Source organism: Balearica regulorum, chromosome 10 (assembly GCF_011004875.1).
Source record: "Balearica regulorum gibbericeps isolate bBalReg1 chromosome 10, bBalReg1.pri, whole genome shotgun sequence".
NCBI classification, from domain to species: Eukaryota; Metazoa; Chordata; class Aves; order Gruiformes; family Gruidae; genus Balearica; species Balearica regulorum.
In genome coordinates this window covers 23,699,941-23,714,027 of record NC_046193.1, presented here as the reverse complement: position 1 = coordinate 23,714,027, position 14,087 = coordinate 23,699,941, and the positions used below count along the sequence as shown (strand labels likewise).

Sequence of the window (14,087 nt, the reverse complement as noted above, 5' to 3'; positions counted from 1 at the left end):
GGGGTACGGATGGGGTACAGGGAAAATCTGGCATTGCAGCATTTCAGGCACATCCCCTCCCCCCAAGACAGCTTAGGCTGGAAAGCTGTTTTCCATAAAACCCCTGGTCAGACCCAGCCGAAATAAAGGCCACGCTTTAAATGCTTAACGACCTCCCGAGTCGTGGCAGAACACAATGCCGCTCTGTGGAGACACGCTCGCCCGCCGGAGCAGGCAGTGGGGGGCAGGCGGGGGCCGGGAAGGCGGCTGGTGGGACTGGCCAGGAACGCTGCTGCATCCCCATCCCAGGGCCAGAGCTCTCGGGGGCTGAGCTGGCCGGTCATCCCAGGGCAGAGCTGCACCCTTCCTACCTCCCCAGGGTTAAACCAAGTCCCTGCAGGCCAATTTGTTATTTTTACGTTATTGAACGCTTTAGAGGAAAAAGCTACAGTTACATGTTGCTGCAATTTTATCTCATTTGCTTTCAGAAGGTAAGCACCCAGGTTAATCAAATTCTTCAACCCCATTGCTTTAGTATAGCTGTCAGCAGCCTGTTAGTGTAAACTTCCAGTATGGATTTCAAAAAATACCAACAACCCTTGTTTTTGACCATGACCATGGGTTTAGTATGCCAAAAGTTACTTTTGAGATGTGTTATTTCCAAAAGATTATTGCAAAATCTTAGTCATAAGAAGCTTGGAGAGACTTTATAAACACCAGCACACCACAGACCCTCCTTTTCAGTCCCTGCTAGTCAGATACGCCGTGTACCTCCCACCCGCAGGCGTACCAGTTTCCTTTGCTTCCTGCCCAAGGAAATATTCCCCCACAAGCTGTATTGGATGCAAGGGGGCACTTAGTTGCTTGCAAGTGAATAGCCAGGCTCTAATTTTTTTTGTAACCTTCCCTTTCTCGTGTACTCGTCAAACGAGCCCAGTGCTGGTGGGACCTCGGGGACCCCGCTGCGCCCCCGGGCTGCTCCCCGCTCAGAGGCGCTTGCTTTTGCTGCAGGTCGTGCACAGGAGGTTGGCGTTGTGCAGAGCGAAGGGTTTGCCGGTCAGCAGCGTCTCGCACTCCAGGCAGGCAAAGTGCTTCTTGTGCCAGGCCATCCCTTCTGCCTGCTGGTAGTCCTCCGTGAAGATGATCTACAGGACAGACACAACTGCTTATCACCACCCTCTCGCCAAGCCGGAGCGCGGCAGGAGCGGGGAGAACCGGCCCCATGCTCCCACCAAGCCCGTCAGCCACCGAGGCCAGGCTTCGGGAGGGGTAAGCAAAAGGCACGGGACTGCTCCCGAGCAATTAAGCCAAAGTCATGGGCTGCAATTAAGCACCATAAACCCATCAGGTTTTAAATGCAACTAGAGCTGGATTGTTGCTCTGAGATAGATACTGTGTCACTAGCCAAGACGGGCATTAACGTCATGCTGCTTTACCCCATTTTCCTCAGGCACCTCCAGCTCCCCAGAGCAGCCGCAGCCCTGGTGACCAGCACCAGAAGGATGCCGGTCCCAGATGCGCACCAGAGAAGCCCTGAGTTAGCCCGCACCAGGACCCCAGGGCACGTGGGGAGCTCCGGGCAGAGGGAACCCGGCCGGTCCCTACCTCATCGCAGCCGGCGCAGCGTGGCCGGAGGCTCTCGCAGTAGTGCCGCCCGCACCAGGCGGCTCCGCTCTTCCAGAAGTAGATGAGGTCGACGAGGGGCTCGGAGCACCGGCAACACACGAAGCACGCCGGGTGCCACTGCCGGGAGTAGCCCGCCCTGTCGGCGTACACCACCGGGCAGTCCCCCGGCACCGCCTGCTTGCAGGTCTCGCAGTGCTGCAAGAGAGGCAGAGGGGTGAGCGTGGGGCTGGGCGTGCAGGAGCAAAGCAGCAGCGCTGAGTGCACGGGATGGATGTTTACTTTCAGACATACAGATTCACGGCATCTTTTCAATACATCGTTCTTAACCGCGCAGCTGGTAAGAAGCACGGTTAGCAAAACAGAACACCACAATCTCCGAGCACGGCCTCAACGCTTCCTACATAGGCTGAAGGACCTATTGTGTTCCTGCTTTACATCCCAAAATGCCAAGGAGGACAGTGGAAACAAAACGTTTAATTCCAGGACTGCTAGGCTGTGTGGCTTAGGTTGCTTTTGTTTGAGCTCTTGTTCTGTGAAGGGAAAGTTGAGAACACCAAAACCATTTCAGAGCTGAATCAGCTTGGAAGGGACAGCAAACACACCAGTCTGAAGCGAGGGTATAGCAACAGTGCAGTGAGGGGGAAGAGCAAAAACAGCTAAACTGAAGAGAAAGCAATGGTTCAGCTTGAGAAAAGTGCTGGGAGAAATGTTTCAATTGTGCAGTAGTACTCAGAAAACAGAGCATCACGTGGCCAGCAGCACCAACGTCTCCAAGTCTATCGCCCCAGATCCTGTGCAAACATTTGGACCAGTGCTACATGTCAATAGCGTCAAGCCATAATATAAAACTAATTCTAAATGTACATTTGCTAGCCCTCACCTGGAATACTGTTTACTTTCTTCCAGCCAGACCCCCAAGCAGGTGAGGACCCACCATCAGCTAAACATCTGGCCTTTGGGACCCCCCCCAAGCTAAACTCACACCCACATCCCAAGGTTCTCTGAGAAAAATCCTGTAGTGCAGAAGAAACACAGCATGCCAAAGACTGATATTTTACATAGAGATTAGGAACTTTGGTCATTTCTCACTGTTTTTCAATATATATATATCTACACATAAGACAGATGTCACTACAGATTTCAGCACGGTGCTTTCGATTTATAACAGTCCAAAGAGACAGAATTAGATTTGGCTAATCTGAAGATTAATTAGCATCTATGCATATTACCCACAAGACCAACTGGGTTTACTCTTTATCTGTGCCTGCAGAGCGATGCTGCCATTAGTTAAGAGCAAGCTTTAAAGCTCTCCTCTCTGAAGCTGAGTCTGTGCTTCGTCACTCCTACAAGAAACGCTCCCAAGTAGCGGTTGGACGCTGTTCCAGCAGAGCCCGTGGCCGCAAGGCCAGGCTTCCACTAGTGAGCTCCGCAGTGGGCTGGCCGGGGCTTGTGCAAACCACGACACAGCGCAGAGCGGCTCACGTGTCGCACGTGTTGCGGTGTAAGCTGCTTTGCCTGACCAGAGCACTTGCACAGCGGCGTGTCCCCTCCAGCTCCGGGAATTTCCAGCCCCACGCTCAGACAACAGCTTCGTTTGCAAACGCTCTGATTTAAGTTGACAAGTTTCTGATAGGTGGGCAGGAGAGACACAAAGAGAAAGTTTCTCAGCTGAAGGCAAACTAACTGTTTGAACTGCAGGAGGGCCCCGGGGATGGGCAGGGACAGAGCAGAGGGATGTCCCGCAGGGCGGCTGCGGTCCGTGTCCCAAGGAACACCACCCTGATGCCACCACGGCACGGGACCCCGGCGATCCTCGCTGCTGCGGCCCCAGTACTGCAGCAGCAGAAACGGCCTCTCTGGGGTGCAGAGGGAGCGGGGGTCCCTCTGAGCTCTGCAAGTGTCCAACTAGAGCAGAGTTCCACACCACGTCCAGCCCCTTCAGCCAGTTCACGGCTCGAGTGCTAGAGAGACCGTTCTCTGCGTCTGGGGAGCCTGCTTAAACTCCCTTCTCCCTTTACGCAGCAGAAGGCTACGGGTCTTTCTATACCCACCAAGTGGCTTTTCTTTGTTCTGTTGCTGTTATTTGCAGCACACCATGCACTCTGCTATCGCCTCCTCCTTCGCTCAGTCTGGACTTCCAGGAACGGCCCCACAGCGCCTGGAGTGGTTCCACCAAGCTGACGGGCATCTCCTATTTTACCAGCAAATCCCCTATGACAAGCAACGGCAGCGCAAGAGGAGACACAAGATGTTTCCTGGCTTGGCTTTCCTGCGAGTCTGAAAGGGGATACGTCTGCTTACACTGCTCCTTCCACTCCAAAGGGCTGCAGACGCGTTCCCGAGCTCTCCCAAGGCCCCTGCCAGCGAGGCAGTAAGCTCCAGCAGAAGCGGAGAAGCGCAGCAGCCGTGCTATTTCGGGTCTCTACGAACAAGAACAGAAGTACGCGAAGCTGCCGCAGCGGGTGCCGAGCGGCTGGCAGAGCGCTGCTCTCGGCACACCTTGGTCCGTGAATTCTGCACCCCTCAGTGTTTTTCCCTGCGCCCCTGACACCTCCCCAAGGCACCAGATTTGGGCGGCTCAGGGCACCAGAGCCCAACCCTGCAGCTGCCTCCACACTGGCACCCTGGAGAAGCCGCCAGAGCCATCCATCCAGCCCTGCTTATCCGGCAAGATCTAACAGCGAGAACAAACACGAGCAGCGTTCCAACTCCGAGCTCAAGTTTCTTGCCAATACGAACTGTTAAGAAAACAACTTATTTTGCTGTTTCTTTCTATGGCAATTATTCACAGGGCTTTTCCTAAGCATCATATAACTTCCATCCTCCTGCCATTTACAGAATAAATAAAAAGTGGCTCTTCAAAATTTAAGACGGGATTACAGCTTGGTACTCATTTTACATCTCCATCGTGTAGGGAGAGGAGTGAAGACTTTATTAGCAGAGTTACCAGAGATGTTGGCCAAGAAAGTATTCCTTTCTCCTAAGCTTTTTCAAACTCGGTCTCTCCGGTGGCTGCTATTTCCCAACGCCAGCTCCCACAGAAGGAGCTCCCTGGGCACCACGCGGCTTCCCCTGAGCTCTCACTACGTTGCTGGCCTTGAGCTTCTCGGGACAATGGCTAATTTTGATCAACCGCTTCACGATTTGATTCCACCTCAGCGGCTTATAACACCAGAGGACTCTCCGGTTCTGGGAGGGTTAAAGATGATTTTATGCTCGGTGGAGAGCATTCGGCTCATAGGACAGACGTACTACAGTGATGGGGCCCCTCTCTGCAGCCGAGACGAGTTCAAAAAGCCATCTGAGCTCAGATGCCTCTCCTGGTGATTTACACTGGCCCTGGATGTTTGCCTTTACACACCAATTTCAACACAGCTGGTGTGAGTGTGCAATAAGGGGTTTAACAACCTTAGCACAGACCACACAAACACCCAAGGAAATCACTGCAGCTTGTTTCTTGGTGCAGCACTGGTGCTTTCAGGGTTCGTTCTCTTCTACAGCAAGGGTGGTGGCTTGGTTTGGTTTTGTTTTTTCCCCACACCTGATCTTCATAAATCTATAGTTCAGCCTCACACCTTGATCTGAAATAGGGTGAAGTCAAGCTGTTGGTGCTGATTAAGAGGTTTGGTATTTAACAGATTCAAATCTGTGTCCTACTTCTAATGGACTCAATATGAAGAAACATCACACAAATTGCCTGAGAATTGGCATCTCCAAAATAAGCTATTCAGGATCTCCAAAATAAGCTATTCAGCACTGTATTTTCCCCCTACGCCCCCGAACCAAAGGCACACTTATCTACTCAAAAAGCCTTCTTCATTGCTGCAGTCCCGCAGTCTTTGAGTGCTGGGGACAAACACGCTCCCAGCTGAGGGCAACGTGCCCTGGAGCAGCGCCGGGCAGGCTGGTGGCACTCGTGGGCATCACCTGCAGCGTCCCAGAGAGCAGCGGTGGAGGGGGCTCGGGGGACTTCCTCAGCCTTGGGAGCAGGCGGTGTGTTTAACACCCAGGTTTGGGAGACACACGGGAGGTGGTCGCACACGTAGAGAGGTACCCAGACCTCCACACCTGTAGTGCGCTGATCTGCATTTCAACAGAACCTGAATGCAACAACATGAAAACCTCCAGTGTCGCTGGCTTCGTGCACTTCATTTCTAGTCTCTTTCCATCCATTCTTGACCTTCGTATAGCTTGTTTTGCTCACGCCTGCTTTCAGCCTCACACATACTGAAGTGCTACATCTCTTTTTTCTGTGGCAGAACTTCTCTTCCAGTACAGCTTTATGAAAGCCAGTAGACCTTCTGGAAGTTTAGCACGTTTCAGATCTTGCAAACAGGTCAGCTGCATTAATTCCTGCACAAGAGACCAAACTCAAACGAGTGGTGTTTTGTTAGAGCTGGAAACAGGAGGTCTGTCTTCAGCACAGCAAGAAACCGCAGTGCTCCCTAAGTCTGCTGCGAGCTGTGCCGCACAGCACGTTGGTCCAAGTGGATCTCCTGCAACCGCTTTTGAAACTCTTCCATTTTTCAGCTAGTGCCTCTAGAAAAATGATGCTTTAAACTATGTAGAATAACAGCACAGTTATGTATTTATTTGGAAGGACAAACTTGCAGTCTAAATAAGCCCTCATTGCTAAGATGACTTTTATTAATATGTTTGATGGAAACCTTCCTTTTTTGGCTATTTTTTTAGCTTAAAATTCTTTGTCCAATTCAATATTTTGCTGCAATAGTGAAAAACTTTCACTCTATCACTGGACTCTGAAAGTCAGATGCACATTAATAGGAAAGGCCACAGCAGAGGGGAGACATTACCCAATATGGAATGAAAATGAAAACTGCTCTTAACGTGTTACAATCTCAGTGCAGTAATGGCTAGAAAAGTCTTGCCTTAAACACTCAGACACCATTCTTCTCCCAGCTTTAAGTCCTCTGCTCCAAGTTACCCTCACAAGGGCCGTACGAAATTCTCGCTCACCATATTTTATAAGCATTTGTTCAACACCACAATGGCCGCTGCAGAGAGCGCGGGGAGAACAGAAATCTAAAAGGGCGTCTGGGAATCTCAACCGTTTCCCTGTAGAAATGCATTTTTATGCCCAGAGACATGCACGCCCTGTTCAAAGTTCCCCAGAGCGATAACAGCCCCAGGAGCACCATCTCCACGTCCCTCTGAGCCACCACCTACCGTCGGTTGTGCTCCTTCCTCTTGCACTGGCCTGGAAGCCTAGCTGGAAACACTCACCAACTCGCAGGAAACCAGTTTCTGATCTGGAGCACCTTCCTGACTCACAATCACACAGGGCTGCGTCACACCCAACCTTTCAGACCTGCCAAGGATCCACAGCTGAAAGCACCGGCTCCTACAGCTAATAGAAGGTTTACTCACCTTGGTGGAGGAAGGGAGATGGGGAAGAGGAGATAACCCATCCCTGACGGAAGGGTGCTTGTGCTCAGCAGGAGCAGGCGAGGGGTCCCACCGGGCCTTTCACAGCGTTGTACCAAAGCACACCATGATGCACCTGAGCATCGCAGCTCTGCTCCGGTAGGGTGAAAAAGCACTGCAGCAGACTTGGAGAAGCCCACAGGAGCACTACTGTGAGCAAGGAACAGATAACCCTGGCTGGTGCAACCTTCTTCCCCCTCTAGCTGAGACCGAATCCGTTCCCAGAAAGCTCCCCAAACTCAGAGCAGAGCCAGGATGCTCCTGCAGCCCATCCCACTGCCGCGGAGCGCAGCACTTACGTAGAGCCCTTCCACGGGCGCGCGCTCCAGGGCCCCGTTGGTGGACTCGGGGGGTTTGCTGGCAGCGATGCTCTTGTCTTGGGGCTTCTTCTCCTCCTCCTTCCCGCCGCCGCCCTGGCCCGGCAGCGCCACCTCCCCAACGCCCAGCGCCTCGGCTTTGTACTTCTTCACAAAGTCTTCCATCAGCTTCAGCTCGCCCTCCGCGAGGCCGCGGCACTGGGACGGGTCCTGGTCGTACAGCGGGAGTTGTCTCATCAGCTGCCGCCGGCGATAGTACGCCCCGTCCGTCCCCGCCACCGGCTGCATCTCCTTCGGGATCAGCTCCATGTACTGCATGGCCTGGGACGGCGAGAGCACTGACAGTTACTTTCTTTGCACGCGTGCTTTGCACACCTTACTCGCCTTACAAAGCGGTGGCAGAACACGTGCCCCTTCCCCTTTGAGTTGTTCTAACCTACGCTTCAGAAAGAAAAGGCTGAACTCAGATGCAGGTAGCATCCAGGAGGCTGCTGTTAATCGTTTCATCCTCAGAAAACAGGTTGGTGGTTTGTTTCGGGGTGTGTTTTTTTTTTAAAAAAAAAACAAAACCAAAAAAACAACAAAACAAAAACCCCAGACTGCACAGGAAAGCAAAGCAGCAAAGACTTGCTTTACTAGTTTGTGCCCATATCCCAACAGTTTCCCCTTGCTGGCATTAGCATGCCACTGTTCCAGGGAATTTGACAACAAGGCTGCTGAAAAGCCCAGAAACCCATAAACGTCAAACCCAAGAGCAGCCAGCTGCCTCCTGCCCCGTGCCAGCACAGGGAGAGCTCTGGGGAGCAGGTCAGGCTGCACCAAGAGCACCCCATAGCCCTCACGGGCTGCGGGCAGCAGAGTTTACAGTAGAAGATGCCCTTTTGTCAATTAAAAAAAAATCTTAATACAGGAAAAAATAGTCAGGTAGCAGCTGAGCCTGTAACACCGACAGCCACCAACTCTACCCGACTGTTGATTCTGCAGTAAAGGTGTTTGGTCACTGCAGCATGGAAAGTAAATGCCAAGAAACTAGCCAAAATAAAGTCTCCACTCAACTGGCCACTAGCCACTGTCTTGAAAGCAGAGTGAACCGTGATCTCGCAAGAGGTCCGTCCCATGCCGAGTTCGTATTTGCAGGACGGTGGGGTCTGTACAGTTAACTTCTGGCCTGGTGCTAAGGGGAAGGGAGTTTTCCACTGGAGGCATTTTTCCTATTGTAGTGCGAAGAGCTAAGGGGCAGCCAGTTGGCTCCCTGCCATTCCGGTTTAAAGACCGGCATCCAGCTGCATTAGATTTGTTTCTTACTTGGTCAGCATCCGAAAACTGAATTTTAAGAAGTAGAAGCAATTAACTGTTTACTGTACCTAGTCTGGTTCAATGGGGCCTTTTAAATACAGAAATGTTTGCACAACTCTGAACAACTCATCACATCTGTGAAAAACTTCAAAGTCAGCTTCCACCTCAGCTACTTGCAGCCAGACAACAGTGCTGCAGGGCAAGATTCCTGCCTGAAGCCTCGCAATGGCAATAGATAAATGATTTAATGGAAGCAGGGCTTCTTCCTCTTTTCTTGGAGCGGATGTTAACATCCTTGCACGTGATATTAGACATCAACACTCAGTATCTCCGGGCAAAGGGTAGGATTGATATCCAGAAGTTTACTGGGGGAGGGCTGTCGTCCCGTGGGAGAAGGTGCTGCTCAGGAATATGCTGCAGAAGTGATCTGGTGCACAGATGGCTTTCATAGAAGTGAGAAATCCTAATAGGAACTACAGAAGCAGGAGACAGGAATTCCCTGATGGCTCCTCCTGGGCCTCACACAGGCACTGCCCCACAAAATAAATACACCACCACTGAAATCTGGCAACTGGGAAGAGCAGCAACCAAAGCCTCCATGTGTACACCCCCAGCGCTGCTACAGCACGCGCTCTGCAGCCCGCGCTGGCTTGGTCCAGCCGCAGCAAGAGCGCTAGCAGAGTAGTAACATGGTAGGATCTTAATGGAAGAAATTCTTAATCCGCTACAAGCGTGCCAAGACTCGGGAACACTTACACCAGAGCTACGAGAGCAGCCCCGCGCCAGCACGTGCAGCCGAGGTGGCTGGTTCCACTCCAGCACCAGACTCCCCACTGCCAACACCGAACGTCTCTGCCGAAAGTGAGACAGAAAGCCAAGTCCCAGGCTGTCTCAGAAGTGCAGGGGGACTGGTCGGCCGCAGGTGGGATCGCGTGCAGGGGTCAGGGGCACATGGTGGGATTTCACTCCCTCATCAAGGGAATGGTTGAAGTTATAATTGCAGATGTTATAAAATGTGTCCAGAGAGTAGGTCAGGGAACAAATTCAACCTGACACCAAAAAATGAAATGAAGGATAATAAAAATCTGTTTCTTCTGCTGCTACCATGTGTTATTAGTCAAATGCTTTACTATGTTGCCTGAGCACAGATAAATTTTGAGGAAGAGCATTTTAAGTTTTCACTGTTAACTACCGGATTTTGCAGGTATTTTGTGCAAATATTTATTAATGAAAACATGCTCTGAACTTCCTCCTGTTATTGGACCATCCACCTCAGGACAACAATATTACAAACAACCCCAAGTTTCCAGCCTGCCTTCAGCAGGAAATCACTGGAGTGAGGCAGTTATGCACTAAAAGCTTTTTGGCCCAAATCCCCTTTGCACGATCCCGAGAATGGCTGCCATCCAGCACCTCTCCTAAAACTTTGTCAAGTCGCTCTTCGAGCCAAAATTTATCAAGGTTGTCTTCAAAGCTGCTGCACGTTGTTTATTGAACCAAGTCATCCTGCAGTCTGTTCGGGCACTGTGAAGAGTTCCCAAAGCTTTCCCAAAGCACACACCCCCGAGCTGCAGGGACCCGGTTTGCTGCTGCGGGCGGGGGGGACCGCCAGGCTCCCTGTGCCCCCCACGGATCACCCCAAATGCACACTGGCACGGTGGTGCAGCCGGGGTTCAGGCCCACAGAAGATGACAGCGGCCCAGGAGCCGCAGGGTTTGGGCACCTTTCGCAGCATCACTGCGGCCAGCTTGCCGAGCAGCGACACCCGGTTTCTGATAAACATGGGGCTGGGCAGCATGCTTAATGGCCCCGGCTGGGCCGGAGAGTGCCAGCATTGTTCTCCCCAGCCCTCACGAGCTCCCCGAGTCCCCACAGGACCTGCGGAAGGCAAACACTGGTTAAACAAACATTCCTGCCGGGCCAGCCCCCACAGAGGGAAGGGAAAGGCTGCGAGCAGCAGCGCTGGGATCGCACACCGGGGAGCTGGATACGCCGGGGCCTCGGTCCCTCCTTACAGCCCACTGGTCTGTCCTGTCAGCACCAGAGCCCCAGCTGCACCCCCAGCACAGGCCACATGCCACCCCCGGTCAGGGGGTGATGGCAGCTCAGTTTTAAGAGGTAATCAGTCTGCCTCAGGTCTGCAGCTGCAATTTCACATTTGTTTCCCCAATTCTTCCTTAAAAAAATCTGGTTGCAATTTTCAGCAGCTTTAAGCTATTTGTTTAATTTGAAGAACAAAAGCTGTCCACTAATGACAGTGTAATATGTGGTGGTTTTAGTACCACAACAGAGCTCAATGCTTTCCCTCCAGAAGCGCTCTGCTCGCTAACACTTCCCCACACCCCACTTCCATTCGTTCCCACACAGCAGTATCGCTCGCCTGGAAGGAAAGCGGGAGGGAAGGTGGGGTTGGGGGCTTGGTTTTGGATCCAGCCCTTGGCATGGCACCACACTCCCCATCTCCCTTTTTTATCCCGAGTTCTCTTCGGAAACATTTCTCCCTAGGTTCTGTATCTGGACCACACTACGCTTAGCTGTGAGGAAGAACCCCAGCTCCAGTGCTGGATCTGGGGGGTTCCTCAGGCAGCAGCGGTGGGCAGCCGGTGCCCACACAGGCAGGATGCTCCTGCCATAGCCTTACTGCCCACCACAAGGAGAGTTTAAACCCCCTTCCCCCTCCTCCGCTCGTCCAGCAAATCCGAGCCGAAGTTAAAGACGAGAGCCTTACAAAGGGGTTAAGGCACGAAGTCAGCGCTGGCTTGGCTCTGCCGCAGCGTTCAGCGGCCGCTCAGCCCGGGCTGAGGCGATGCCGCATTCAAAGGAACCAGGGCTGTGTTTGGGGGGGGTCAGGGCCCTCTGATTTGCAGAGGCACAGGTGAGCACTAGTTGCACTCCTGCTTAAAATAAACCTGGAGATGCCAGGCCTACTTTAAGTCCAAGATTGTAATGACTACCTAAGCAAAAAAAAATTACTATATGAAAGATGACAGTTATTTTGCCATTATCATTAAAGCCCATTTCCATAACAATAATTTACAAACACAGCACTATTTAGGTGCAGCATTATTTCTTTCCACATTCATTTAATTTCCCTGCTTTTGAGACAGACTGAAGTATAATTTCCTGAAGAAACCTCCAGACAAGTGGAAGTGTCCCAGCTGGTACCTGCACCCATGCTGGCTGGTTCAGGACAGGCTCAAGCCCAGATTTCCAAGAGATCAGACTCAACAAGCAGGGCAGGATGCGGACACCCTCCCCAGGAGGGATGTCAGAGCCCAGGGCAGCTCCTCCTACCCAAATAAGCCACCCAAAAAGCTTGTCTCCACTGCTGCTCCCAGAAGCCCAGTCCAGACCCATGTCACTTTAGAAGCGTGGAGACAGGTCTGGAGTTAGCTCCTGTCCTTGCACACATCCCACGGCTTTAACAGCCTTCTGCCTCCTTTGTGCCCTCCTGGGGGCGTTTTGGGAGAGGAGCAAGTTCAGCCCAGCCACCCCAAGAAGGTCTGGAGGAATCGCTCCCACATCCAGCCTGGGGTTTTGGAGCGTGCAAACGCCTGCGTGGGCTGCACGGGCGTTGTATAACTGGCAGGACGGTGGAGATGGGATCTCTCCTCAGCAATGTTTTTATTGGACATCAGCTTTACCAAAGTAGCGAACTTTTTAGTTGTAAAACCCATTAAGACTTCTCCTAGAAATGTAAGCAAACCTATAAAAACCTAAAAGCAATCCACTCCTCTCTCCTACCTACTCTGGTTATTTACAGAGTTTTCCAAAATACAGAGTGTTATGTACATTTTTGCTCTCCGAGGCAAACCATATGTTTTACTATTTCTCCTGATAAGTTTATTCCAGAGTCGAGCTATGTTCTCCATTAAGTGACAACTACCAGCCAAACACGCCATGGATTGTCTTACCAGCTTCTGGGTGAGCCCCGGGGGAGCCCACTCATACGTGATGGTGTCGAAGGTGGGGTCCTTCCGAGAGACGATGGGGTTGGTGATGATCATGCGGTTCCTTTTGTAAATGCGGATGCCGTCACCTCCTTTCACCCGGGCGGTGAGCGTGGCATACTTGGAGTCCGTCAGCAGGCGCCCAATTTTCCGATCATCCTCCACGTCTGAGCTCAGGCTGTGATCCTCCTGGCTGCATTTGCATGACTTGCAGATTTTCCTGCGGGTGACAAGCAAGACCATCCTTTTGACATGAGCTGGGTCACAAGAGGCACACGATCATGCGACAGCTCAGCCATGGAGCATCAGACTCTTCCAAAGGTCAAATGCAGACCAGGGTTAGGGCATAAGACAAGGCTCCTGGGGCCTGAGCCGCGCACAGGAATTCAGCACAATTCATCCCGGAGAGATTGGCATGGAGCAGAAAGCTGCAAACCCAAGTGCCGTCCCAAGCAAGAGCAGTCACAGCAGCGCTGAGAGCGGCTGCCTCTTTCCCTGAACTCTGAGAACCCCTTCAGGGATCACTAAATCTCCCACCCTCACCCGTCTCCAACAGCTGAGTGCTAGCCTTGCCTCTTATAAAGCTTTACATGCCATTAAAAAAGTGACCACTAAAAGAGGAATTGATGCCTCAGTATCTATTATTTAAATTATAATAGCTATAAATCACAGACATAAGTCTATAAGACAACTCGTTGCTGGCCAGCTTTTCCATTGAATGCTAACAGCAAGAGGACAAACTAACTCTGATGCAACCCCAAGTATTTCAGCAGGATCCTGGAACAAGCATGATTCAAACCAGCCTTTAATTAAGTCAGTTAAAAAACAGTAGCGATTCAACCAAATAAGCATTTTAAAATTTGCATTTCCACCCAGCAAGGTACTGACATGGGGAACTGAAGGCTGCAGGACACGATGCCACACCAGCACTGTGGAGCCCACCTAAGGGTGCCAGCAGCACAGAGCACCCACCTGCAGCCCTCCAGGCACCGCTGCCACAGCACCCAGCCACACAGCCAGCAGGAGCTCTCCAGGCTCACAGAAAAGAGTCTAGTGTTTTGCAAGACAACCTCAGAGGGCATTAATTCTTTTCTAATTAATGACATCTGGATAGTTCCCTTCTGTTTCAAAGCCCCCTTTGTTTCTCCCACTCAGGTTTGTAAGCAGACAGGGCAGCAGCCCACCGCCCTGCCCGGAGCCAAACACACAGCACTGGTCACCTCCCACCAGCTATGGTGGCTATTTACCTAAATCAGGGTTTTTAACAGGGAAAACTAAAAATAAAGTATTAAACAACAAGACGCATCTGGCACTAAGCAGAGCGTTTCAGCTGTCAGGATGCTCAGGACAGCCAGCAGCAGCAGCCACCGTGGAGCTACCAAGCAGGACACAGCTCCGAGCCCTCGCCAAGGGCTTTGTTTCACTCCACCAGCCCTGCGCCCACGCCTGCCCTCAAGGATGAGGGTGACAGCCA

At 51.9% G+C, this 14,087-nt stretch overlaps 1 protein-coding gene across 1 annotated transcript in view; it reads right to left on the bottom strand.

The window, feature by feature from the left end:
- Positions 1–434: 434 nt before the first annotated feature.
- The window catches only part of LMCD1 (LIM and cysteine rich domains 1), a 31,768-nt gene continuing 18,115 nt past the window's right edge, over positions 435–14,087 (bottom strand). The window contains exons 3-6 of the mRNA XM_075762523.1: positions 12,578–12,833; positions 7,350–7,688; positions 1,585–1,800; positions 435–1,124 (exon numbers count right to left, since the gene is read on the bottom strand). Coding sequence (XP_075618638.1) covers positions 966–1,124; positions 1,585–1,800; positions 7,350–7,688; positions 12,578–12,833 — 970 coding nt within the window. The 3' untranslated portion in view covers positions 435–965. The remainder of the gene's footprint in view (positions 1,125–1,584; positions 1,801–7,349; positions 7,689–12,577; positions 12,834–14,087) is intronic.